The 27707-nt window shown below is 52.3% G+C and overlaps 1 protein-coding gene across 1 annotated transcript; it reads left to right on the forward strand.

Moving 5' to 3' along the window:
* The first annotated feature begins 4793 nt into the window (after window positions 1-4793).
* PNPLA1 (patatin like phospholipase domain containing 1) lies at window positions 4794-11489 on the forward strand. The gene is made up of 7 exons (XM_062625661.1): window positions 4794-5472; window positions 8306-8538; window positions 9505-9570; window positions 10136-10348; window positions 10698-10758; window positions 10840-10980; window positions 11287-11489. Exons 1-7 carry the CDS (start codon window positions 5271-5273, stop codon window positions 11388-11390), a joined length of 1020 nt encoding a protein of 339 aa, XP_062481645.1. The 5' UTR covers window positions 4794-5270; the 3' UTR covers window positions 11391-11489.
* The last annotated feature ends 16218 nt before the right edge of the window (window positions 11490-27707 follow it).

A 27707-nucleotide genomic window follows, 5' to 3' on the forward strand; every position in this document is an offset into this window, starting at 1 on the left:
GCCAGGCTTGATTAATGGGTGATGTGTACAGCCATTATACATGGGATAACGTTTGTTTTGCTACAGCTGCTCCTTCCAGTGGCACAAAGGGAGTCTTACAGCAGATACGTTCTCTGATCCTGCCACTTTTTACTATTTATAGCCATTCCCTTCCCAGCAGCAGGAGATTTATTCACCAAAGCAGCTTGATGTGACACCAAGAACTGCGCAAAGCTTGCTCCCGAGTGGTGCAGGAGCTGCCCTCCCTTTGGCTCCCTCCGGGACCGAGGGGATTTAGGGCTGTTGCGGTCTCACCTACAAGGTCTAAGAAGATGTGAAATGTCAAAGTGATTAAAGCCTAATCTCTGGGAGTGTTCCCATCTGATCTCTGCCCAGACCCCTAAGCAGGGCAATGGATTAAGGTGGCTCGGGGCTGGGGGGGATTGACAGTGCTCAGTGCGGTGGCACCAACAGGAGCATCTCCTTTGCCAGGGTTGGACCCAGCCTGGGGTAAAGGGGTCAAAATCTGGAGGCTTGCAGTGCAGGAGAGGTGGGTTGGAGGAGATGATGGAGGCAGGATGCAGTGGGTTGGAGGAGATGATGGAGGCAGGATGCAGTGGGTTGGAGGAGATGATGGAGGCAGGATGCAGTGGGTTGGAGGAGATGATGGTGATGCATCAACTGTTGGTCTGGTTCAGTCTGGTCATGGGGTGACAGTGCAACATGGGCCACCAGTGCCAGCCCAGTGCTTCCTCTTCTGGGGAACCTGAACTTCTTGGTCCTTTTAAAACCCTAAGTAAAGCAAAACGGGGAAGCAGACCCCTCAAAGGAAGGAAGTAGCCCTTCTCCACACAGATCAACGTCCCCGTTTGCAAAGCCTTTAAGGAATGTTTCGTAGAACCAAAGAGTTGAATCACTGAAAAGCCCCAAGGAGGGGGAACATGTTGCAGAGGCTCCAACTAATCTAACCTAGGGTACTTAGGTCTGTGGAAGCCACCAGATCCCACTCCTGGGTCCTGCCCAGTGATGCCAGCACCAAGCACAGTGCCAGCACCAAGCACCGTGCCAGCACCAAGCACCGTGCCAGCACCAAGCACCGTGCCAGCACTGTGTTTCCTTTTGGCTGGGAACCAAAGTGGGAGACTTTTACTGCAGGAGAAACCAAAACTGCTCTCACTTGTTTGCAACCATCACCATCTTCCTGTCCCATGCCCGGAGCCCGGGACACTGCTGGGGCTGTGACTGGGGCTGGTGCTTGGGAGGCGGTGGGGACCTGGCAGGAGGATCATGTGATGCTCCTGTTTGTTTTGCACCTGAGCTCATGTGGTGCCACTTGTAGGCTGGGATTTGCATGGAGGAGAAAAGGGTTTTGTCTCCTTGATGACTTCCTGGAGGACATCATCTGCCCTTGGCATGCAGGATAACACCGGTGAGGAAAACAGCTCATCTCTGCTGTTCCCTTCCTCCTATCAGGGCTGAACCAAATATCCCTCTGTGGTCACTGAACCTTTTCCCACCCATCAGGTCAATGGTGCTGAGGAAATAGAACAAAACCTGCACAGCCCCTTGCACACAGTGCTCCTGGTCCCAGATAACCCAGCCCAAAGGCGGGATGCTGCTCCAGCCTGGTGGGCTGTCCTCAGGAGCTGCTGTTACTGCAGCACCCTAGGGCTGTTGGATCTGGGAGCCCAGGTCCCTTCTCGTGGGCAACTCCAGCATCTTGGCTTAATGTCTTGATCATAAAATTGAGAACCATGATTGCCTGTGGCCCCTGCAGATACTAAGAGTGTATTAAGGAAGGGCAAATTATTAGCCCCTGGGGTTTGACTGGTTTCCAGCTCATGGTATTACCTTCATCCTCTCCTCTGTGGCTTCAAACCACCAAGACAATCTCTTCACCCGACAATGCATGGGATCACGGACACCAGCCATCTGGGCACTGATCCTGCTGGGGAAAGCACAGCCTCACACCCCACACAGCCCCCTGCCTGCCTGGTGCCCAAGGGGAGCCAGGGGGTCTCCTGAAAGCATCTCCGGCTGCTTCTGGGACCTTGTGTAATTAGTCCCTGTTAATCCCATTTTCCCGAGTGCCAGGAGGGGGAGGGTGGCATAGAAACCAGCGCTTAATGAGCCAGTTAATGCCCAATTCCCTGTCGCTGGGAGGATGATGACACGGTTTCATCTCACTGGAGCGTGGCACTGGGCCAGGGAGGATGCTGCCTCCTGGGATGCTGCAGCACGTGAGGGTGCAGGGCACAGTTTTTACTCCCCATCCCTGCCTTGAGGAGCAGTTGTAATTCATCACGGGACAGGGTGATTTGTGTGCTGAGTGATGGAGCTGAACACGAGCAGCTTGTGCCCAGGCAGCCAGGAAGCCCCCAGCATCCTGGCCTGTACCAGCACCAGTGCGGCAGCAGGGCCAGGGCAGGGATTGTGCCCCTGTGCTGGGCACTGGTGAGGCCGCACCTCGGATCCTGTGTTCAGCTCTGGGCCCCTCACTGCAGGAGAGACATTGAGGTGCTGGAGCGGGGCCAGAGAAGGGCAGTGGAGCTGGTGCAGGGCCAGGAGCACAAGTGTGATGGGGAAGGGCTGAGGGACCTGGGGGGTTCAGGCTGGAGAAGAGAAGGCTCAGGGGGGACCTGATGGCTGCCTACAAGTGCCTGAGAGGAGGATGGAGCCAGGAGGGGCTGGGCTCTGCTCCCAAGGAACAAGGGATGGGACAAGAGGAAACGGCCTCAAGCTGCCCCAGGGCAGGTTTAGATGGAGCTGAGGAACAATTCCTGCCCCAGAGGGTGCTCAGGCATTGGAACAGGCTGCCCAGGGCAGGGCTGCAGTCACCGTCCCTGCAAGTGTTCACACAGCGTGGAGACGAGGCCTCAGTGCCATGGGTTAGGGGTGGCCTTGGCAGTGCTGGGAATGGTTGGACTGGATGAGCTTAAAGGGCTTTTCCAACCTGGTTGATTCCATGAGTCTACAATTCGATGCTGTGATGTGGCTGTGCAGCCCCTCAGATGAAGACCCCAAAGTATGCCCTCGAAGCCTGGCTGCTCTTGGGCTTTGAGGGTCCCAAGGGGATCCTGCGGTATCCAAGCATGCTGTAAAGTCCTCACAGGTTGGAGCTGCTGCTGTTGGGGTGCTGCTCTCCCCTTGCCAGGTCAGTGTCTCCTGTCCTTCCCTGTGCATGGACACTCATCCTCTTGTCTGTCCTGCCTTGCCTCCCTGCCCCTGCCCAGGCTGGCCCTGCCTCGGTGTAGGGCTGAGCTATCTCCTTGTTGGGGACCCTCTTGCATTCACCATACATTTCCCACTTGTCTTCCTGCTGGGATAACAGCTTCTTGGTGGCCATCACATCATCCTTCATTAGCTGTCTCTGGGAATGGAAAATCCCATTGAATACTCTACTTTGTGGCAGTGGCAAGGAAAGAGACTATCACCAGGTGCCCAAAGGAGAGTGGGGTAAGAACATCCCCCGGCTCAGCTCCCTTGGGGTTTGCATTCACAACGTGTTCCTGGAGCACCACATTTTGTAGCAAGCTCAGCTCCTTGTGCTGTGCCCTGGATGGAGGAACCGGCCAGGTTCAAGGCCAGGCTGAACAGGGCTTGGAGCATCCTGGTCCCTGCCCGTGGCAGGGGTTGGAACTGGATGAGCTTTAAGGTCCCTTCCAACCCAAAGCAGTCTGAGATCCTGTGAATGTGTTCCTGCAGGTCCTATGGGATTGATTACACTTTTCCCAAAGCTTGGCATCATCTGGGACTGAGCTCGATCAAGGAGGTGCCTGCTGAATTCCCTGGCTCCTGATGCACATAACTGGCTGGGTTAATGAACAGAGAGCATTGGAACAATTCTTCCCGGTGTGCCAGCTCTCAAGCATTTCCAGTAGGGATCAGTCACAGTAAGAGATGATTCCTTTTGCCCTTCATGTTTGTGAGTGCAGGAAGGAAGTCCTTTAAATGAAGGAATTTGCTTTCCCAAGGGCTGGAGGAGACAGTGGCATGAATCACACAGACCACAGCTCAGAGATCACTGGAAAGGCTGGAACTCACGGGAGACTCACCCAATGAGAGGCTAAAAACTGCACCCCAGGGACACTTTGCCTCTGTACCTGGGTACCACAGCGAATACAAATCTCATGGTGGGGACTCACTGATGGCCAAGGAAGAATGAAAACTGGGGTGAATCAGCATTGCAGAGGTTGCATGAGGGTGCTGGGACCATCCTTTGTGTTCTTGCACTGTCCTGGCCATGCTGGTGCACCAACACGGGCAAGGAGAGCTCTCTCCTTCAGCTTCTTATTGTATACATGCACCTCTCATGTATATGTAGTTGTACACAGCCTTGAAGGTAACATATGTAATGGTCACGCTGTAGTGTGCACGCTCCGTGGATTTGGACAACAGAAGCAACATAATACTGAGTAATGTTTGTTAAATTCATCTGTTTAAAACACAGTTTGCATCCTGCTCGCTGGCAGCAGCATCGGGGTGCTGAGGCTGAACAGAAACTGGAAATCTGCTGAATTTCTGCCTGTTTTTCAACTACCACCCAGGCAATGAAGAAAGGCCAAAGGCAGCTCGAGGTTGGTTCAGTAACCCCAGATCTGGGGAACAGGGTGCATCCTCCTGGGGCTTTACAGAGTGCTGAGGGGGGAGAGAAAAGCAAACCCAGCTCCTTGTTTTCCCTCCCAAAGGAGGTTCAAGAGTCAGGCGAAGACAAAACCATTCCAATGGGGAGCAAATCTAAGCAATCCTAACCAAACCTAACCCGACGCAACAGCCTGCACCCACCCCTTGTGTAACACCCTCTGGCTTTAAGTGTCTTATACAAGCCTTTACTCACTCAGTGCTGAGCTGTGCCTGAGCTGGGATTGATGGAGAATCCTGTTTAGGAAAACACCCTGGATGTAGGAAGCACGAAGCAAAGAGACAATTTTACATGGATGTTTCCAAATGCGATGGGCACAAGAATGTGGGGACCATCTCCAGGGGGGCTCCTGGGGTGCTTCAGATCGCTTGGTAGAACAGGGGAGCCTTGAGTCAGCCCTGAGCACATGATCTGGCTGTGGCCGAGGATTACAAGAGCTGTTTTGATCAGGGGAAAATGTCTGTTTTTAGCACAGGCAGCAATTAAAATAGCTCATGGATCTAAACGCCTCGGGGAGCTGTCATAGAGGGAGGTAGAAAATCCATCTCACGCTCTCCTGTGCAGCCAGAGATGAGCCTGGAGGAAGCAGAGGAGAAGACAGCTTGAGGTTCAGCTGGTGATAAAGGACAACCTGAGCCGGGCTCTCGAGATGGCTGAGGAGGATCTCCGGGGTTTGAGCACCCCTTTCTCACTCTCCTTTTCGGGCAGTGGCTTTCTCGCCCTGTACCAGGTTGGGGTGGTTCAGTCCCTCCTGGAGCTGGCTCCCGAACTCCTCAAATCCGCTTGCAAGGTCTATGGATCATCCGCCGGCTCGCTCATCGCCGCGGCCGTGGTGTGCGGCATCGGCCTCGGTAAGACAGTGATTGTCCAGGTTTCCTTGTTATGGGGGGTTTGTTTCAGAATAGAAACAGAGAAGCCTTAAAACAGCAGCAGCACTGGGGACATGACACTGGTGGGACTCATGCCACTCATAAGGCATAAAAGAAACCTGCATATGTGGCCACTTTAGCAGCCACCCTGGAGCAATTTTGGGTGCTGCAAGCTGAAGAATCTGGTTATTACTGTCTGAATGTTATCTGTTTCAGATGGTCAGGCAGATACTGCATCGGTAAATCTGGATGCAACTGCATTTTATTGCCCTGCTCCTGCTGAAGGAGCAGATCTTTTCCTCTGCTATGAGGTCTAAGGAGTGCTGAGACGTGTTCCAAAACAAGTCCACATGGCTGTGGTGGGTGGACATCATAGAGTCATGGACCAGCTTGTATTGGAAGGGACCTTAAAGCTCCTCCAGCTCCAACCCCTGCCACAGGCAGGGACCCCTTCCACTGGAGCAGCTTGCTCCAAGCCCCTGTGTCCAACCTGGCCTTGAGCACTGCCAGGGATGGGGCAGCCACAGCTTCTCTGCACAACCATGTAAAGCCCCTGTGTCCCCTATGGGTCAGGTCCCTCGGCATCCTTAGCTACAAAAGGACACACGTGGTTGTCATACAGGTATCTATAGAGCTGACAGCCTTGTTTGCAAGTTGCTTTGGGTTATCCCACTCAACCTACCCAGCACAAGGGAAGATGAGGCATGATTCCTGTTTCTCTATAGCCAAGCACCTTTCCCCTGGGATAAAGATCAAGGGCTCATCAGCAGGACATTAGATGAGCTCTGAGGCAGAAGCTCTTCCCTGTGAGGGTGCTGAGGCGCTGGCACAGAGAAGCAGAGAGGAAACAACCAGTTCCTGAAACCTCTGCTGGAGCCCAAATGAATCAAAACTTTGGCAAATGTAGTTAGACAAAGCAGAAAAGAACCTTTCTGCATATATGGGGATGAACCCGTCAACAAATCAGCAAGGGCCCCAAAGCTTTCCTCTCTGATTCCTCATCCCGGTGTAATCGGACGGTGCTTGGGTCTCCACCAGCTATGAATCAGTTTGGTAACTGCTCTCTCTGTGGGCACTGGTGCTGAAATGGGGGTCTGCTTCACTGGGGTTGTGGCACCATCTACTTGGAGGTGCTGAGATGATCTTGTGCCCCAGGAGAAGAAGAGACCTTTTGTTCAGTGGTGACTCTGGTTTGGTTTCTAATGAGGAAAGTGAGTGTGGCACAAAGTCTGTCACATTCCCATTGAGAGGATGGCAGGGGAAAGAAGGTTAAAGGTATGTTTGGCTCCTGATGGGGTGTTCCATAGGGTGGCTGTGGTCGTGTGCATCGCAGCCCGAGTAAGCGGCTCTCCGCTCTCCGAGCCAGGCTGTCCTCTGCCACCCCACAGGTCACCTCCTGCTTGTCACCAGCAGGCTGCTGCAGGCAGGGGTGGTCACGGCATTCCACCACGGTCATTTCACCCAGCCTGAGTCAAAGCCCTGCCCAGAGGCAAAGCCCCCAGAGCTGGGGTGAGCTCTCACCTCCTGCCCAGCAGCCTGGGGGCACTTTTCCCAGTTCCTCCCCAGTTCCAGGACGCAGAGCACCAGGCAGTGCCCGGAGGGTGCATCACCAGCTGCGGTGTCTCTGGCTCTTTCAGCACCCTGATGACCGCATGTAAACCCACCGTGCACTAATCATCACCCCACATGGCCTGACCATCCGCTTGGATGTTTATAACCCCTCTTAATGCCTGTGGTGCTCCAGCTGACTTGAGTTCACTCCATCTAATCTGTCTGTGCTTTTAAAGCAGTCTCACGAGACAGCCTGGACACCTTTGCCCCTACAAAGACAAGCCCACGGGTTTGTGCCATGGCCACCCTGGTGCAAGAATGGCTCTTTGCAGCACTGAGGAGCGTGATGAGGTTTCTTCTGCAAGAGTTTAACTGCTCAGCATGGGGCACTCACAGAATCGCAGCCTGGTTTGGGTTGGAAGGGAGCTTAAAGCTCCTCCAGCTCCAACCCCTGCTACAGGCAGGGACCCCTTCCATAGAGCAGCTTGCTCCAAGCCCCTGTGTCCAACCTGGCCTTGAACACTGCCAGGGATGGGGCAGCCACAGCTTCTCTGGGCACCCTGTGCCAGCGCCTCAGCACCCTCACAGGGAAGAGCTTCTGCCTTAGATCCAACCTGAACTTCCCTGTTCCAGTTTTAACCCATCACCCCTTGTCCTATTGCTACAGTTCCCCCAGGTGAGCTCCCCAGGGCCAGGCTGGCCACAGGCTTTGCTGCACCCCTCTTCCCCCCATCATGATGCAGCCTTTCAAACCTGGTGTCTCCTGAGCTCTTGGCCATGGCTCTGCAGCTCTGCTCCTTTAATCCAGCTTCTGGGATGTGCAGACACATGTAATGACTGTTAACACCGGCTGGGAGGTCACCAGTGGTGTGCCCCTCGTCCTCACCTTTGAGTTGCCCCAGCTGCCCATGTGAAGCCCATTGTGGAGCCTGGCACTGCCACGTGGAGGTGGAAGGCAGGAACGTGTTGTGGACCTACCTCTTCCCAGGGCCCTCTGGAGCCTTTCCCTAATCCCTGGCCAGGCTCTTCTTGAGCAACCACCTCTGGTGCAGACGGGGTTTCACCACTGAGGCTGTGCTCAGCAATACATTGCTCTCTGAGGACATAGTCCCCTTTCTCCTCTCCACAATGTCGCCCACTGTAGCAGCAGTATCATGCAAAAAGCTTTATTTGTGGGGAGTGCTAAAAGCAGGATAAAACTCACAACTGTTTGGGCAGCAGATCCTGACTTTCTCTCTACCTTTCCCTCCCACCTCTGTATTAGATGATCTAAAGGAATTTTTCTTTGCCATGGCAAAGGAGGCCAGGGAAACCATCCTGGGCCCCCTCTCTCCCAAGTGCAGCTTGCTGGCAAATATCAAGGCTGTTCTGCAGAGGATGCTACCAGAGAACTCCTACCAACTGGCTTCGGGGCGGCTGCACATCTCCCTCACGCGGGTGGTGGATGGCCAAAACGTCATGGCCTCGGAGTTCAGCTCGAAAGAGGAGCTCATCCAGGTAAAGGGACCTGCCTTGGGTGCTGTAGGAAGATCTCTACCTACTGCTTGGGGTGGAGGTACTTAATCATTGATGACTTTAACTGCAGCTAAGATGGGAAGGTGTCAGGGTGTCATGATCGCACCACAGTGGGCTCCATGAGGCTTGGAGGGAGGGTGGAAGAGGCTGTTAGGGCCAGAAAGCAGGTTTATTCCCAGCCTCAAAAAGCTGCTGCTGTGTTGGCCAGCTCTAGGAAGTGCCAATGACTCTTTGCAGAGCTGTTAATGCTAATATGACCTCTCAGCTTTCGGGACAGGTCTCTCCTCAGGGAAGTCCCATTGGCAGTGATTTTCCTCTCCTTGCCTCAGCACTTCCCTGGGATGAAAAGCTGGAAAAAGTGTCTGTGGTGCCAAAAAGCAGCAGATTAACCAATGAATGAGCTGCGGGGGGAAAGAAACCCAGGGTAAATCCCTAACAGACCAGTAGAGGATGGCAAATCCATGGGTATGTTGGATTTCACCCTCTGGTGCCTGCCCTAGGTCAACCCATGAGCACAGGATGCTTATTCCAAGGTCATGAGATTGGTAAAAAATGGTTGTGAATGGCCCAGCAGTGGCTTTATCATGGACAAATCTCAGCAGAATGAAAATGCCCTGGGAGGATGTCTTGGTACTGTCCAAAACCCCTCAAACATGAAAAATGACCCCAAAGCTTCACCTTGGCACTGTCGAAGGGCACTTTTGGACAGTGATGTATGAATCATACAACTGTAATGCTGCTGGCAGCTCGAAACATGACAAACTGAAGCACTCTGCCCTTCTCAAGAGAGGTGTTTCCCCTTCACTGACACCTTTCTTCTTGACACAGTCAAATGCGAAGCCCAGGTGGCACCGACAGCCAGGTCCAGCCTGGTTTTGCAGGCAACAGCTTTTGTCCAGGACAACTCTGACAGGGCCATTTACCTCTGCAACCCCTCTCATCCCCCAGGCTCTCCTCTGCAGCTGCTTTCTTCCCATCTACTGTGGCTTCATCCCTCCATCGTACCGAGGTGTGGTGAGTGCTATTTCATGTAAAACTTACTGTCCCAGCAGTATGTTCTTGGGTTTATGTTCCCTTGAGCAGAGAGGGGTATCTCAGCCTAGGATGCTGCTTAGTTAACGGAGGATGATAAAGCCTTCTAGCCTGTTCTTCATCCCATCCTAATGATAGCTGGGTGGAATATTAAATGCAGGAGCCTGGCTGCTTGAGCTCAGGACTTGAAATCTATAGGACACTCTAAATTCAGTGATGTTTGAGTTGGCCAACGACTGCCAAAACAACTTTACAAAGCTTTGTGAATCCAAATAACTATTTCTGCTCTAATAATCGCTGTGGATCACAGCATCTGGGCGAGGAGCCACTGGGTGCCATAGGCAGGGCAGCAGAAAGAGCTGGCAGAGGCCAAGGTGAAGAGCAAGGGGTAGGGAGAGATGCAAGTGGGAAGAGAAAGGACATGCTGCGATCGGCTCGGGGCAGGAGGTGTTGCCTCTGCCTGCTTTCCTCTCAGTGACCCTGCCCTCACTCACACACACACCGTAGCAACCCCCAGAGCAAACCCTCCTCTGCTCTTCCCCCTCAGCGATACGTGGATGGAGGATTCACTGGTCTGCAGCCTGTTTCCAGCTTGGAGGAACCTGTGATCACCGTGTCCCCGTTCACAGGAGAGCTCGATATCTGCCCAAGGGATTGTCCTGCCATCTTCTTCTGCTTCCAGATCTTCAATGGCAGCATTCAGATCTCGATAGAAAACCTCTGCAGGATTAGCTATGCTCTCTTTCCACCCAGCACCATGGTAAGCCACCAGCTTTGTCTGGTTAAAACAAACTGATGCTGGACCTGCCTTCCCAAGCTTTAAGTTTCAGCTCCATCTCCATCAGTAATCAATCAGATCTCACATGGAGGGTGCAGTACCTACTGATTTTGCAGTGCATTTATTTGGTGGGCACTGCTGAGGGGTGGCCAACCTGGAATGGGGTCCACCCTGGTTTAATAACCTGCAAAGGACTACAGCTTTGGTTATTGGAAGCCAGCCTGTGCTTGCTGCCTTCCAAATGGGCCACCCCAACCCTCCACAGCTGGGCACATCCTGTCAGTGCCTGGATGGAAAGCTCTTTAGTGACCTCAAGCGTTTCTCCTTGCAGGTCTTGAACGACATCTTCTCCCAAGGGTACCAGGACACTGCCCTTTTCCTGTACAGGAACAGTAAGTGACAGCCAGGACTTAAGGCTGGCCTACACACACAGCACACACACAGACCTCATCCCTCTCTTTTGTGTCCCACAGATGCCTTTGGCTTTAACTACTGCAATGGGAATTTCCACTTTGCCATCTCATGTGGGAAGAATGACTTTGCCCCATCCAAAAGGACGTGCACTGGCCTATGCAAAATGGAAACACAGTGCCCAGCTCCTTGCTTCCTGCCAGGTAGAAGATTTGGGGTGCTCATGCTGGGTTTCGGGGCCTCTGAGGGCTGCTGCAGTCTTTGAGAGGCGCAGTATTACCTTACAGACATTACTGAGTTAGTTACTGTAGGAAATATTCCTGTATCTGCAGTAGCTGCTCTGACAAAGAAGCTTTGTAAGAGCAGCTCGAGCTGGATTCAAGCCTGGGGTTAGTACCTACAGGCTGAGCTGCAGCAAGAGCTGCCCGGCAAGAAGAATTATTGCATTTACTGGGTTATTTCTAATTCCTGGTCTTTATTTACTTCTGTGTTGTCATCCATGGATACAGGCTTGGGTATGTGGAGGAATGAGCAGCTCTCTGGACTTCAGGATCCACTGTCAAAGGTCCTGTTGCAACCTTACAGGCTGCCGGCTTTCTTCAGGAATGGGTAAGAACATCTTGATAGAGGCATTGAAGCTGAAAGTGGTACAGGAACCGGTGGTTGTGGCTTCAGCAGTGCTGAGATAGCTGCAGGGACGCAGTGCATGGTTAGCATGCATTGAAGTGTGCAATGGGCTGCAGTACCTTTCAGCAGCTGGAAACACACGGGGCAGCCTCTGGGGCAGCGTGGGCTGATGGTGAATCCCTTCTTTTCTATGGACCAGGACACAGCTGCTGCATCAACATGCACAGCAGCATCCCCTTACTCCACAGGAGGGTTTGGTATTCCTTGAAGGCAAGCTCTCAGGGGGAGGGGTCTGGCTAACAGGAACACCATAGGATTGCTTGGGTATGAAAAGGAGCATCACAATGTGCGTTTGCCATTAACACCCTCCCCTGTTGGCTGCATCGAGTTGCCATCAAACTCAGCCTGTTTATTTTGGGTTTGCAGGCTGGGGAAGCTGTGGGGCGTGCTGGATGGTATCAGCTCCATGGTAAAGTGGTTCCAGAAGCTCTTCCAAACCATGGTGCCTGGATTGCCCAAGAAAGCCACAGCCAAGAGGTGAGGTGCTCAGGGAATGCAGACCCTCAGCAGGGAGAGCAGGGAAACCCTGGGAGACCTCAGCCATGGGTCACTGATGCTGAGTGTGACTAAAGACTCCAAATCCTGGCTATCCCATATTAAAAGTAGCTATTTCCCCCCTCTGTCTGATATTATTTAGTGATATCTCAAAGGAACTGTAAACCAGCTTAGTGCTGCTTCCCTACAGCAACGTATTCCTGCTCCAAAGCATGTATCTGCTGGGCTCTGTCCTAGCAGGACATCAGGCATGTTCACCAAGAGCCTGAGCCATGTTTTGGCACTAAACTCTCAAGGATTTAAGGTATTTAACTTGCCACACAGATAACTTTAAACCATACCCCCCCAAAACCTGCCTGCAAGTTACTTCACATGCAGCAGGTGAGGAGGCTTGCACAGGATGATTTCACCCAGTGACACAACTCCTCAGCTAGGAAAAAGCCCTTTGGTATCAAACATCCCTGGGACCACTCGTTCCTGTTGGTTCACCCACCAGGACTCAACTAACTGCCAGCTTGTTCCCTTAGGCAGCCAGCCTGGATGGGCCCTGGGGGGCTCTGATGCTGTGGTTCTGCTGCCCTGGGAAGCGGGGGTGACTCCGGAGCTCATTCCGCACAGCAGCTTGGATCGTTACGGAGTTCTGGGGAGTGTGGGGTTGGTTTTCTTTTTCCACTGGGGGAAACTGGCTGATTCCATTCCCAACGCTGCTGCCACAGTCCCCCTGCCCAGGCCTGATCTGCTTTATCATGATGGCTGGAGGACAAGCACCGCAGCGCTGCATCTGCGGCCCAACCACAGCCTGCGCAGGGCAGACCGAGCATCCTCACCTGCATGTGTGTGCAGCCCAGCCACCAGCTTCCCCAGCCACCCCAGCTGCTGCTCACCAGCAGCATCCCTCCCCCTGCTTTCATGCAGATTACAGGACAGGCGTTTGCAGGAAATGTCACATTTCAAGCGTTTTCCTCCCACTCCAAAACTTGCAGAGAAGCAGAAAACAGAGGGAGGGAGACGCCTTAGGGAGCATCACCCTGGGCAGGAACTATTTTTTGCCCAGTTCCCTGAAGTTATTTTACCAATTACCTATTCTTGAGCTTCATACGCCCTTGGAGGTTGGCTTCTCCTGCCAGGGGAGGCAGGCACACATTTGGACCCCTCTGAATGTGCAGCTGTGGAGAAGGATGGAGAAACACCAAGATTAACCTCCCCTTACTTCAAAGTAGCGCAGTCTTGCAGAGTTCATCTCCTGCTGCACCAGGAGAGCTGACATTTCACATATACATTAGTTCTTTTCATGCAACTTTCTGTAATTTGCTGCTACAAACAGTGTGTGGTCCAGGCAAACACACCTCATGTTGCTGGTCTGTATGCAGAATGAATTGGCACCACTCTTCATCATCCCAAATACACTTTGCCCATGAATTGGCATCACTCTTCCTCTCTCCAAATATAGTTTACACATCAGAGGCTGATGGATTGGCTTTATCCCAACTGAATCTTTCTGTTGGTTCCCCATGGGCAATGAGCAGTTCACGCCAGCACAAGCTGTTGATTTGAATGAGCAGCTTGTTTCATTGCACAAAGGGAAGTGAAGCAGGAAAGTTTCATCCAAAGTGCTCTGGAGACTGCAGGTGGGGATGTGGGGAATTGCTGAAGGTTGTGTTGGGGTTAACAGATTCAGAGTTAATGATGAATGCTCAGCAAAAGATTTATACGACATGTTCTGCTATGTCTGACTGAAATCAATGACCTGGGACTATTTGCTCTGCAATGAGCTTGCTAAAAGAAATCTGGATGCTTGTTTTGCATCGGGTCCATCAAAACCTGCTCCTGCCTCCCTTCCTGGAAGTCCTGGCTGGATTTGCCTCTCTCAAGCTCTGCGGGCAAAGTTGGGCTGCTCAAAACCAGGTTGTGAACTGCCACAGATCAAACCAGAGAGGACACAGAGACACCCCCTGCTCCCCGGGCAGGAGAGGGGCCAGGCAGCCCATCATCTGCTTTTGCTCATACTGCAAAATGCTTTTCCTCCCAGGCAGACCCCCTGCTTCTGAAACCACCCCTCTGCCAGGCCCCTGCTCTTCCTAGCGAGCACCCTCACCTCCAGGCAGGACATAACCATTTGAGTCTGCTGCAGGCAGTTCTGCTTATCCCTGTTCAAATCATTAAACCATAGAATGGCTTGGGTTGAAGGGACCTTAAAGCTCCTCCAGCTCCAACCCCTGCCACGGGCAGGGACCCCTTCCATAGAGCAGCTTGCTCCAAGCCCCTGTGTCCAACCTGGCCTTGAACACTGCCAGGGATGGGGCAGCCACAGCTTCTCTGGGCACCCTGTGCCAGTGCCTCAGCACCCTCACAGGGAAGAGCTTCTGCCTAAGAGCTCAGCTCAGTTTCCCCCCTGGCAGGTTAAAGCCATTCCCCTTGGCCTGTCCCTACATCCCTTGTCCCAAGCCCCTCTCCAGGTTTCCTGCAGCCCCTTCAGGCACTGGAGCTGCTCTCAGGTCTCCCCTTCAGGAGCCTTCTCTTGTCCAGGCTGACCCAGCCCAGCTCTCTCAGCCTGAGCCCCACTGGTGTGCAGGCTCTGCTGCAGCAATAACCCTTTGGAGATGTTCTCACGTATTCAGGAAGACTTGTGTGACTTATTCACAGGGTTACACCTTTGATTATTTGGTAACATCAATGATATTCTAGTATTGTGCAGACAAACAGCAAACCAGCCTTTTCCTGGCCTCGATCATCAGGGCTTCTCCTCTGGAGACCAAGAGTCCTGACTTTACCCTTGCTTGCTCTCTGGGCTAACAAAGGAGTCTCAATTCCTTCTGCAGGTGACCTTAGGTTGGTGAAAAACATTGCAGCCAAGCTGCAAACCAACGACTGAGACTTCTGATAACCCAGAGCCTGCCCAGCCTCCAAAGGAACCTGGTTCCTGCTGTGCTGCTTTCAAAAGCTCCATGCGGTTCAGACTGATGAAGCCTTTAAAGCCAAGCATGGGAACAAACCACAGCCTAAGACTGTGCCCTGCATTTCTAGTGTGGGTCTGTTGTCTGTTCTCAATAGAAATATCTTCTTTGTTTTCATTTTATGTATTTCAAGCTTTTATTTCTAGCTCTGGAATGGTACTAGTCCTGTTCTTTCCCCTTGATGTTCCTCATTTGGTGTGGTCCTCCTAGATATAGCACAACAGCATTTGGGTCTTTTTTCACCTTTTGTTTATGTGGCAACATTTTAAAGCATCACCATGTTGGAAAAACTGTTTTCCTAAGTTCACAAATCCAGAAATGCTGGAAGACTCAAAGAGAAAAAGAAAATAAATAATAAAATGGAAAAAAAAGCTGTACTCCTGCACAGGCTGCTCTGCGTTCTCCTAGGAACAACAAGACAAACTGGAATCTGAAATGCTGAGGGTGCACCGGGGTTCCGTTCACAGCTGAAATGGGAGGGGGCATTATTTGGGATTTAAACCTGCCTTATGTTGCTTAAAAATGACACAGGTAGAGTTCACCTGCAACTCACATGAGCTTTTCTTGCTCTTCGGTGTTTACATGTGGCTGCACATCATGTTCCTCAGTAGAAACCCAGCTCTGAGCATTGAGACACTGCTCCTTCCCTCACCCTGAACGAAAGCATGTGTAGGTAGAACCTGTTCCTATCTTACATGGTGAGGAAAAGTCTTTCTTCATAGAAAGAGCTGCTTCTCCGAAGAGCCCTTCTAACCTGGCCACACTCTAAGTCCTCAGTCTACCCAAAACAAGCTCAACATGAGGCTTCACTAATAACCAGTGACCCGAGAGGGGACTCTCTCACATTCCTCATGTTCTCACTGCTGGAGCCTGCAAAACCCCAGCCAGCCTTTTTTGTCAGTGAGAGCCCCGGGCAAGTGTCGTTTAGCTAATGAAAACTGATGGGGTAAAGAAGTGCTGGTCCTCTACCTTTCTGATGGTGGAGAAGGTGGAGGGGGGCTTCCTCTTCCACTTCATCTGCTGCCCCGATGGTCCCTGGGTTCTCTTCTGTGCCATCCTCAGGGTCTGTGGCTCTGGAGTGAAGTACTCTTGTTTCTGGCTTCCAGTGCAAGGTCTCTTCACCTTTCTGACATGATTCATTGGTGAATGGAAGCATGAAGTCCTTGTCAAAGTAATTTATACCGAAGTCATCTGGTGGAAAAAGAACCCAGCTCTTACTGCTTGTTGCTCAACTACCAGATCTCCAGCAATGGAAAGGATTGATCTTTGACCAGGGTGTACTGGAAAACAGGAGGACTAAGGCCCACAGTGCATGGCTAACCTGAGTTGGGTTTCTGGATCAGGAGTCACCAAACATTGCTGCTTTGTGCATCAGTAGGTTATCAGCCTAACATCAAACAGGGCACCTGAGCCTATGCTTCTGTCTAGGTCCTGGGGACCTGCATTCCCTGCAAAGCTCTATCGTGCATAGTGTGGAAGAGAAGAGGGGACCTAACACCGTCAGAGGGGAAGGGGTGAACAGGGAGCTACAGGAGAGGCATCACAGAGGATGGGACTCGAGGGTATCCTGGCAATGACAGGGATGCTGGGATCTCTCTGCCCTCGTCACCCTAGGTGCACTGGCAGCATCTCTTACCTTCTGTCAGCAAACCAATACTGAGAAGCACCCAACCTGCCTGCTCCTCACTCCCAAGCACTTACTCAGTCTTTTTAGGTAGGAGACCGTGTCCTGATAGCCGCAGGCATAATACCGGTCCAGAACCTGCAAAGAGTGAGGTGGCAGTCAGGGCAGATGGGCCAGCTATAGGGGTTTTATGGCTCTGGGGACCTGTAGAAGCAGCTCACTTGCTCTGTAGGAAAGTAGAAAATATACAGAATACGGGTGAAGTTTCTTTTGGAGATCTGTAAAATAGAATCAGAGATCTGGAAGGTGAGGAAGGCAGCGGGGCAGTCCTTGGGACAGATGTCGTATTCGCCAGCGAAGGCAGACACGGTGATGGTTGTCCGGGACACGAAGCTGGAGTTCCACATCCCAATCTCCCCATCCATGTAGCACTAGGATAGAAAACAAGGAACCCTGAGCCTTCCTCCTTCTAAGGAGAAGAGTGATGTGTTACAGCATAGAATCACAGAATGGTTTGGGTTGAAGGGACCTGAAAGCTCCTCCAGCTCCAACCCCTGCCACAGGCAGGGACCCCTTCCATAGAGCAGCTTGCTCCAAGCCCCTGTGTCCAACCTGGCCTTGAACACTGCCAGGGATGGGGCAGCCACAGCTTCTCTGGGCACCCTGTGCCAGCGCCTCAGCACCCTCACAGGGAAGAGCTTCTGCCTTAGATCCAACCTGAACCTCCCCTGTTTCAGTCTGAACCCATCACCCCTTGTCCTATCACTGCAGTCCCTGATGAAGAGTCCCTCTCCAGCATCCTTGTAGCCCCCTTCAGACACTGGAAGCTGCTCTGAGGTCCCCACACAGCTTCTCTTCTCCAGGCTGAACAGCCCCAGTGTTCTCAGCCTGGCTCCATACAAGAGGTGCTCCAGCCCCTGAGCACCCTCATGGACTCCTCTGGGCTTGCTCCAACAGCTCCATGTCCTTCTCATGCTGAGGACACAAGAACTGCACCCAGTGCTGCAAGTGGGGTCTCACAACAGTGCATTAAAGGGCCCCTCCCTGCCCTGCTGCTCATGCCCTGGGGATGCAGCCCAGCAGAAGGGGGGTTCTGGGCTGCGAGCAAACGCTGAAGTTCAGTTTCTCATCAGCTAGCACCCCCAAGTCCTTCTCCACGTGTGCATCATTTGGGGTTTCTTCCCCACCCAGGCCCAAACTAGACTGAAGAACTGGGGCCACAGAGATCCTCTTCCAGGCAACAGCCTTCACCACTGACCCACAAACTCCAGGTCTGCACCACCACCTCCTTTCCAGCAATAGAATTAGTGTTTAATGAAACTGGGGGAAAATGCAGCAGAAAGGAGTTGAGATGAGGATGAACAGTTCTGTGAGCAGGTCAGTTCTGCACTGGGGTCACACTGTGGGGCACCTGAGTTCACTTCCTCCCTCTGCAGACGCTGTGTGAACCCAGCACTAAGCAACTTTGGTGGCAAACACAGCTACGAACGTGCTTAATGCCACCACTGGACAAAGGACACAGCCTAGATGGGCCCTTGGCCTGATAGTGTCTCCAAACCATAAGGCTACTCACCACCCCACGGTACATAGGAGGTAGAAGTCCAAAATAGAAAGGGATGAAGCAGCTGCAAAGCAGGACCTGTGGGTGAGACAGAAAGCGCAGAGGTGAGCAGAGGGCCATGAAAACCTTTGGGAAAACCCTTTGGGATGGTTCCTTTGGGAATGGTGGCTCATGTGTGAATGCCACGTTCCCACAGCTGGGTTATCTGGCACCATTAACTATGGTGGACCAGACCACGTCTGATATCCACAGCCAGGACTGGAGACGTAGGCAGGTAACCTGTGGAGTGGCTCATTGTGCTCTCTGCATACTCAGGCCCTGTAGGTAATAGAAAGGGCTGATTTTTACAGTGGCTGTGATTTCAGCTGCCCTCGCGGCGGGGCTGTGGCTGCTCTCACCTGGATGAGCTCCTCCTTGGATTCAAAGTCTGACACCTGCATGCTCTTGCAGTCGCGCATGCGGGTGACGACGACGTGCAGCCTCCCAGCCAGGAGCTCATGCGCGTTCGGGGGCAGGTGGTCGTTTAGAATACGCTTTAGCACATTAACGACGCCTCTTCCAAGATAAAGAGGCCAGAAAGAGCGTTTGAAATCATTGTAGAAGCGCATCTTCACCTTGCCTAAAGCAAAACAAAGCAAAGCACTCATTCCACAGCCCTTATATTGTTATTATTTATGTACTTTCTGGGCTGCCCTTCCACCTGGCCAAGAGGCATTTTACCATTTAATGGGTTCAAACTGAAACAGGGGAAGTTCAGGTTGGATCTAAGGCAGAAGCTCTTCCCTGTGAGGGTGCTGAGGCGCTGGCACAGGGTGCCCAGAGAAGCTGTGGCTGCCCCATCCCTGGCAGTGTTCAAGGGCAGGTTGGACACAGGGGCTTGGAGCAAGCTGCTCTATGGAAGGGGTCCCTGCCTGTGGCAGGGGTTGGAGCTGGAGGAGCTTTAAGGTCCCTTCCAGCACAAACCAGTCCGTGATTCTATGCTGGTGAATGCTCATATAAAGCCCTTATTTCCATTAGCACTGAAGTTCTCATGAGTGGGCCAAGATTTTCCAAGGACCTTCAATACTACAGGAAGCAGAAGCATTTCTCTCTTCCCATTTCTCTCCATTTCCTCCACAAGACATCTTAAAAGTTTTCTGGCAATATAGGAGAAATTTGATGGGAATCTCAGTCATCTTTCTTCCTCTTGGCTCTGCATTTATGCCCCTTTACGTATTTTCTTTCCTCTCTGTGTTTTGGGAATCTACCAACAACCACAAAAGGGTCATCAAGGAGGGCACTTCTGTTATCTTAAACATGCCTACCATTAATTCAAACTAATAAGATACTCTGACTTATGTAATATCTCTATCCAGTCTGTTTTCTTATGGGTCAATTTATCCACATTTCCCCCTCTTAAAGAAGTCAATGAAGTGAAATTCTGAGGAATTAACCACATATAAAGGATAATTAAAGAAAAACCAAGCCAGATCTTTTGCAACTCCAAAGTTTCCAACATTTAATCTCTTGAAACACAAAAGAATAAAGGAAGAGCAGAGCCCTTACCTAAATCACAGCCACATAACCCAAATGCAGCTACAAGTGATCCTGAAGAAGACCCATATACCTTGGATGCAGATTCCAGCATGTTGGGTGACAATTCCTTCAAAGCAGCTAACACTCCAATTTCATATGCTAGCAAGGTACTGCAGCCTCGAAACAGGATAGAGAAAGGTTTTCTCTCTTTTCCATTCCTCTCCATCCCCTCTGCTAACACCAAGCACCCAAGCTACGAGAAAGCTGTTGTCCAGAACAGGTTTGGAGGGCTTTTTTTCTATACCGTGCTGTGGCTTTTCCCACCCTGCTTCTGTTTCTGACCACACTCTTGCTGTCTTATATCTCTCTGATCTCTAAGTCGCTCTCCCTGTGAAACAGTGGGCATGACGTGACACCTTCATTCCTAAGGCCACTCATTAAAATCAAATGACACCATTGCAATACGTTTCTAAGCTGTGCACTGGGTAAAGGCTCCAGGCCATGTGGACATCCCGCGTCTCACTGCAGTGTTGGGAAGCAGCCCGAGGGAGGTCGGCAAGGCCTCCGGAGTGAGCTCTCCAGAGCAAAAAGTTGCTTCTCCATGCTGGTGGGTACCCAGTGGCACCCTGGGGTCCCAGCCTAAGTTTCCAGCCTCTCGGGAGGTAGGAATCAGCAAATATTCCCTGGGATACACGAGTCTTGCATGATGCTGCTCAAGGCTGTCTTGCCCCATTTGTATCAGGTTACCAAACCCTGCCGCAGGGAGTGGAGAAGGTGTTTGGGTTATTAAACAAATCTCCAGCCAAGATGTTCTCCTCGTTTCACAATTTCAGGGTTGAGTTTGCTTACAAAAGGGTAAAAAAAACAGAGTCCAGGTAACAACTTGTGGGTTAATCCGTCTCTTCAATGGCGGAGGTTGCAGTAGAGCAACAGGTCAATAAAGAAGTCAAGAGGTGGGAAAAGAAGTCAGATAAACACAGTGATCTATTGATTATCCAACCAGAAACGCAAAGCCTTCTTAGGCTTGCAGCTAGGTGAGACATTGGGAAATTGCTATAGGGCAAAGCAGCACTGAAAGCTGGGCAAGCACAAGCAGCTGTAACAGCAAGAACTCAGACATGGAAATCTACCCATTGTCTTCAGCTGAAAGGGCTTCCAAACCCACCTAGGAGATGCTTCTCTTCCTCTTGCGGTGTGTGGAGGCAGTGCTGGGTGAGCTTTGTGGCTGGTTGCAGCCCTGATCTAGGCAAGTTTTTCCGAGCACCAGCGTTAATCCAGCAGCAGTTGCACATGGGAGTAGTGGATGTCACCACCCTGCTCTACCCCAAAGCCAAGACACTAAGCTCCTTGCACAAACCTTGCATGAGCATTGCAGATCCCACTGCTGAACTGCAAGGGAGAAAAGAGCAAAGAAAAATTAAGGACTCAAGAGAGGAGTCACAGAACCCCAGCCTGGTTTGGGTTGAAGGAACCTGAAAGCTCCTCCAGCTCCAGCCCCTGCCACGGGCAGGGACCCCTTCCACTGGAGCAGCTTGCTCCAAGCCCCTGTGTCCAACCTGGCCTTGAACACTGCCAGGGATGGGGCAGCCACAGCTTCTCTGGGCACCCTGTGCCAGCGCCTCAGCACCCTCACAGGGAAGAGCTTCTGCCTTAGATCCAACCTGAATCTCCCATGTTTAAGTTTATTCCACATCTTGTCAAGAGAACAAATGCCCCGGAAATAGTTCTCCATCTACTCTTTAGTGTAAGGAAGACCCCAGCATTAACAGCATTGAGAAGAACTGATTCCAGAAGCTGCTTTGTTTTGTTTCTTGCATGCAAGGGACATGGAGGGCATTTGAAACCCACAGGTGAGCCACACAAAGGAAGCTCTTATGATTAAGGAAAACTTTGATGCCCAGCTCCAGGACAAGAGCAAAAAATAGAGCCAGCTTTGCAGGGGCAGCAGCGTTCCCACTGCTCAAGATCAGGTTCAAGGCCTCTTCCTCTCCTAAGTCAGCAGCATGGTAGGGAGCTAGAAACGTGACACAGTATTGCACTGCTGTCCAAACACAGCTGGACAATTGTAATACTCCAATTACAAACCAAACCCACAGATCAGGCCACGTCTTACTCTGAATCACATCTTTGTATTGCTGAAGTAGCTTGTAAATCCGTTTGGTTTAACTTCTTACCCAATCTTGCAGCACCAAGAAGTAAATAGTGTTTATAGTGGAAAAGCAAGTGTTCACCTGCTTACTCCACCATGCGCAGACACTGCCATCATTCCGGGTCCTTCAAACCCTTGGACTGCCTCTGATGTCTTCCAAAAGGAGCAAGGGGTAAAGAAACCAGCAAACACAATAGCAAACCTGATTAGCCAGCCTTGGGTGGGCTTTGTGTCAATGAGAGGTACCCAGACCTCCACACTGGGGCTTGGAACATAGACAAAACGCAGGTGATTTGAATAGGAGTGACTGAGAATTCCTGCTGTGGAAAGGCAGAAGCTGTTCCTTGCCCCCTCACTGCCCTGCACCAGGGTGAGACACAGATTGTGTGCATCCCTGCGTGATGCCCTGAGTTTTAGGTCTGTTGTTTTACCACACCAGATGCTCTCATGGCATGTGTTGTGTCTCTATCAGGTCAAAACCAGGTGCTAGCAGAGGGACTCTGCTCATTTGTCCCTTGTTTCCCCAACCCAGTTTTGGGGATTGCTCAAGCTTGGCCTTGAGCAAATTGACCATCCAGGGTAGGCCAGTCTGGAGCATCACTTCAGGTGGAAAAATGAAACAAAGGAGCCCACGTGCATTCACACAGTGACTGAAAATGACAACAGGGCAACAACCCAAATAAAGAGGATTTTCCTCCTCTGGCATTAAAATGAACCGGAAGCCCACCCAGCAGCCAAGACACAGGCTGAGAGATGCCAAGAGGTCGTCTTCACTCCCCACGGTGGCACACTGCAGTGTAGAGCTGACACCAGAGCAAAAGGTTTCTTTCACAGCTCTTCTGCAATGACAAAGCTATGACCTGAGGGCTGCAGTGTTCCGGGAGCCAGTGGTGCTCCTAACCCACATACGGCTTCTGATGGGCAAGTCGTTTCAGGAAAGAGACTTGGAAGAATTGCTTTCTGTGGGACAATGAATCAACCACACGGACTGAGCCGTGGAGGAGCTGGTACTGCTGTGCCCTGGGGGGTTTAACCAGCTGTACGCTGGAGGCGGGTTGCTTCCCACCCAGACCGCTGGATGCCCAGGGATGTCATCCCCTGCAACTGAGACAAAAGGGAAGGCCATGTCCTGAACGTGCTTCCCTCAGCCATGTCTGACCCAAATTCCTTCGCCTTAGAGAGCAGTGCTGGGCCACTCTAAGTGCATCACCCTGGGTGAGGAAGCTTTTAGCTAGGCAGGATGTTTGGGGCAAGAGCCCTTGCTGAGCTCATCCAAACTGTGCTGAGTCACCTCCCAAAATTCCCCAGTCCAGCTGTACTTGTCCCGGGGCCCAACACTGATCTGAAAGGCCTGTGACAGTGTAAGATCCCTGGCAAGGACCAGGAGGAATTTTGACCCCTGATGTTGCTGATGCAAAAGGCACTTGGAAAATAAAAGTTAGCAACTGCAAGAGGCTGAGCTGGAGAGGGCTCGTGGCTTGCCAGGAAAGCAAAGCTCTGGGAGGGGGACCTTTAACAAGGGCCTGTAGGGACAGGCCAAGGGGAATGGCTTTAACCTGCCCGAGGGGAGACTGAGCTGAGCTCTTAGGCAGAAGCTCTTCCCTGTGAGGGTGCTGAGGCGCTGGCACAGGGTGCCCAGAGAAGCTGTGGCTGCCCCATCCCTGGCAGTGTTCAAGGCCAGGTTGGACACAGGGGCTTGGAGCAAGCTGCTCTATGGAAGGGGTCCCTGCCCGTGGCAGGGGTTGGAGCTGGAGGAGCTTTAGGGTCCCTTCAACCCAACCCAGTCCATGACCCTGTGATTCCCAGAGCAGGGACAGACCACCCCTTGCTGTTGGGAGTCTATTTCCTCTCCCTCAGGCTCAGTGGGGATTAGCCCAGGCTGCACCCTCTGTCACACATCCTGAAACAAAAGCATGCGAGTTCTGCCAATGGCTTCACATTTACATTAGCAAGACCACCCCATTAGCAAAGGATTCATCAGCCTTTCCTATAGCCTGTGTCCTGTTTTCTCTGATACAAGCCTCATTGCCTCACTGCTTCTGATGCGACCTGTGATGCAAACAGGGTCCAAACCAGGGAAACTGGGCATTCCCTGCTACAGTGGGCGGAAAACCTCGAAGGACTGGGAAGGGTGCTTGTGCGTAGAAATCACCGTAGAAATTCAAGACAATGTTTTGGGCTGAAATCTTCCCATGTAAGAGTCTGATCCCCACATAAACCCAGCCTGTGTCTCTTTTCCACCTTCGTGCAAGCTGAACATTGGGTTGTTTGTGCCTAGCAGTCCATAAAGTGATGAATCACGGAGTTTCCTTGGCACCTCCCCAGCTCAGCGCACTGAAACGGGAGCACAAATAAAGGTGGGGCTCTGACAATGGCCTGAGCTTGCCCACACAGTGGGGGAAATGCTGTTTCTCCCACCTTGGCATTGCTTGATGTCCTCACCCCGTGCACCTTGCCTTTCCCTTAGCCCGCTCAAGTGATGCTGAGCCCACAGAGCCTGCTCCCACCTGCCTGCCCTCCTTCCACAGCACTGGTTCTAACAGCGTTGATAAATGATCCACATTTTTGTCGCTGATTTCATGGCAGCATTTGTTATACGTAGTAAAGGAGTAGTAATAATAAGAAAAAAGGATTAATGATCCACCCGAGACCTTACTTTATAAATCTGTGACTCTGGCAGCTCCCAGGATCAGCCCCAACATCCTTTTCTCTCCCTCACAACAGGAATGCGGCTCAACCCTCGAGCCGAACGTTCAGCCTTAAAGAAACCTTTCCCCTGCTCGTGTGACGGGTACCTCATGCAGGCACATGACATGATGTCACTGTCTAGAGCAGCCAGATGAGCTGTCGCAGTGGTGATGAGCACCGCTGATTTCACAGGTGCCAGCAGCCACAGATGTGGTGCTGCAGACAAATGAACCTCTGTGGGGAGACTGGGCTTGGGCTGTGGATGCTTCCCTGCTCCTACCTGCACACACAGAGCTTGGAGGACAAGGAGATCTTCACCTCCAGCCTGAAGAGGTTATGCAGGTTCTACTTTGGGGTAGCAGAAATAGACATGAGAAGGACGTGGAGATGTTGGAGCGAGGCCAGAGGAGGCCATGGAGATGCTGTGAGGGCTGGAGCAGCTCTGCTCTGGAGCCAGGCTGAGAGAGCTGGGCTGGGGCAGCCTGGACAAGAGAAGGCTCCTGAAGGGGAGACCTGAGAGCAGCTCCAGTGCCTGAAGGGGCTGCAGGAAAGCTGGAGAGGGGCTTGGGACAAGGGATGTAGGGACAGGCCAAGGGGAATGGCTTTAACCTGCCGGAGGGGAGACTGAGCTGAGCTCTGAGGCAGAAGCTCTTCCCTGTGAGGGTGCTGAGGCGCTGGCACAGGGTGCCCAGAGAAGCTGTGGCTGCCCCATCCCTGGCAGTGTTCAAGGGCAGGTTGGACACAGGGGCTTGGAGCAAGCTGCTCTATGGAAGGTGTCCCTGCCCGTGGCAGGGGTTGGAGCTGGAGGAGCTTTCAGGTTCTTTTTCAAGCCAAACCATTTCCTATTTCTGTGAACTATGTGGCTGCTTCTTGTAGGGTTTGGGTGCTCTCCTGTTTCTATTCTGGCCATTCAGCTTTAGCACCCAAAGCAAGCTCACAGAGAGCGGGTAAAAGCCAGACTAAAACAACAGTATAATGGGGAAGCCTAAGATCAGCTTTCCAGTCTTCCCATGCTTTGTTCTTCAGCACGGCACTGAGCTCTCAGCAAACAGATGGTTTGACCTTCCTCCTGTCTCCCTTTTCAGGGCAGGTTGTGCTGAGCGTGTGGCTGGGAGCGGAGCGCTGTGGCTCTGCCATCTGGCGCGTGTCTCTGGACGTGCTGGATCCCGCTCACCGTCAGCTTTAGGGATGGAGCCGGCGTCCATACAGGCAGGTTCCTGGCAGCACCTGCGTGGTTCAGAGCCCAAGCGATAAAAAGCAGCTTTGGGTAGGAAAATGCTCAGCGTGGTGCTGTCGTGCTGGTAGATGCCATCACCCGGTCCAGAATCAAACTCTGCATTTTAGGGAGCAGTCCTGCAATGGCTGTGACAAATGGCTGGGTGAGACCAAACGGGATTTGTTCTCCTGATGTCCATGGCATTGAAAAGCCAGCGGGGCTGTGCTGTGTGTGTTTTGTCCTGCGTCACTGTGCCACAGTGGAGCCATTTGTGGGACCTGTGACAATCTGCAGGAGAGCATTAAATGCCCTGGGAAGATGAAGAGGACCCCAGGGAGCCTTTGGCATCTGTCACTGATGCTTTTGAGAAGGAGGAGGATGCCAATTGCCATGCAGAGCCTGACCTGGGGTGACTTTTGTAGCTAGGGTGAATCTTCTGGTCTCTAACAGGGGTATTTTTGAGTCACAGCCCTTTTTGTGCCTCGTTTTCTCAGCTGTAAAGGAGGGGCACTGCAGGTGGTAGGCAGATTTATGGAGGGACCCATCTGGCTGGGCTGGGTTGGTGCGATGTGTTCTGTTTGCTCTGGACAAGAGGAGGACTTGTTGATCAGATGGCAAGCAGCGGGGTTTCGGGTGGAGGGCAATGTGCCCAGCAAGGCAGCACACCTCCCCTTCTGTCCCTTGTCTGTGTCGGGTTCTGGATGAGTCATGTCCCTTCTGTCCCTGTGCACAGTCAATGGCAGAGAGACGGGATCGGAGTGGGAATTTGGGCCGCGCTGGTACAGCCCGCACTGGCACCAGAAGTGGGTTAGAGCCAAAAGCTCCTTCTGGACAAATAACTTTATCCTTCAGCAGGCAGGAAAATGCCGAGCCCCAGGCTGCATCCCGGCCCTTTCCCAGCCCCATCCCCTGGGATAAACCACAAATCCCGGTACCCTGCAATACCCAAAGTAGTGAAAAGGGGAGGAAGGGATGAGCCCTGCTGCACACCGACCAGTGCACCTGCAGAGCTGTTGGTAGGAAGAGCTCACAGACACACTCAGGCTTTTCATAATCGATAGATTGATCAGCATTTATTCCCATGGGATCCTGGGGAAGCCCTGGGCTGGGCTGGATGGAGAGCTTTGTGTCAGCCAAGGCCAGCAGTGCAAGGGGCAATCTCAAGGCTTTCAAGTGATCAACTGCAGGATAAAACAGGGCTGAGCTCGGTTGCTGTTGGTGGTGCTTAGAGCCCTCCATTCGCACTCAGAAATCTTTAGCGATGTGAGCTGAGGACAGTCACTATCTCTTCGTGTCTCTGCCCGGGTAATGTGGGAACGTGGGCTGGCAGAGCCATAGCCCTGGATTTCTGCAGAGCTTCACCAGAGGGCAGAGCACTGCTGTGTAAAGCGTGCGGCACTGGGAGCCTGACAGCGACTTTGTGAGGGAAGATTCTTAGGGATGCTCTGAGCTGCTTGGAGGCAGATGCGTGGTGTGGATTTGCGAGGAGAACAAAACCAAGAGCAGCATCCCTGCTGTGAGCACCCTGCGTGAGCAGCTGTGCACGTCCTATGAGCAGAGGCACAGCTCTCCTCATCCCTTTGTCTGCTGGAGAGGGCAAAGGAGATTTATTCCAGATAGAGGTATGGAAGAGCGGGAAGGAGATCAGGGGGTCAGAGAAGGGCTGGTTCTATGTGATTGTGTGACTAGCTGTTCCCTTGGCTAAAGTTCAGCCTCTCTTGTCCCAGACATGCTGCTTCTCGTGCTCCCAGCAGTTCCCAAACAGGAATTGTGGTTTACACCATTACACTGGGCTGGACGTTGGTGTGAAGGAGGGAGAATACATTCAGCCTGGAGAAGAGAAGGCTCCTGAAGGGGAGACCTGAGAGCAGCTCCAGTGCCTGAAGGGGCTGCAGGAAAGCTGGAGAGGGGCTTGGGACAAGGGCCTGTAGGGACAGGCCAAGGGGAATGGCTTTAACCTGCCCGAGGGGAGACTGAGATGAGCTCTTAGGCAGAAGCTCTTCCCTGTGAGGGTGCTGAGGCGCTGGCACAGGGTGCCCAG

This window comes from Pezoporus occidentalis, unplaced genomic scaffold, assembly GCF_034315485.1.
Source record: "Pezoporus occidentalis ecotype Australia unplaced genomic scaffold, CSIRO_AGI_Poc_V1 ctg280, whole genome shotgun sequence".
In the NCBI taxonomy this organism is placed as follows: Eukaryota; Metazoa; Chordata; class Aves; order Psittaciformes; family Psittacidae; genus Pezoporus; species Pezoporus occidentalis.

What these genes read in the sequence shown, in the direction of transcription:
- PNPLA1 (XM_062625661.1), top strand. Translation starts at nt 5,271, where the DNA reads ATGGCTGAGGAGGATCTCCGGGGTTTGAGCACCCCTTTCTCACTCTCC. An exon ending in CTCCATCGTACCGAGGTGTG is followed by an intron (nt 9,571 to 10,135) that starts GTGAGTGCTATT and finishes CTTCCCCCTCAG; the next exon opens with CGATACGTGGATGGAGGATT. An exon ending in CCTTTTCCTGTACAGGAACA is followed by an intron (nt 10,759 to 10,839) that starts GTAAGTGACAGC and finishes TGTGTCCCACAG; the next exon opens with ATGCCTTTGGCTTTAACTAC.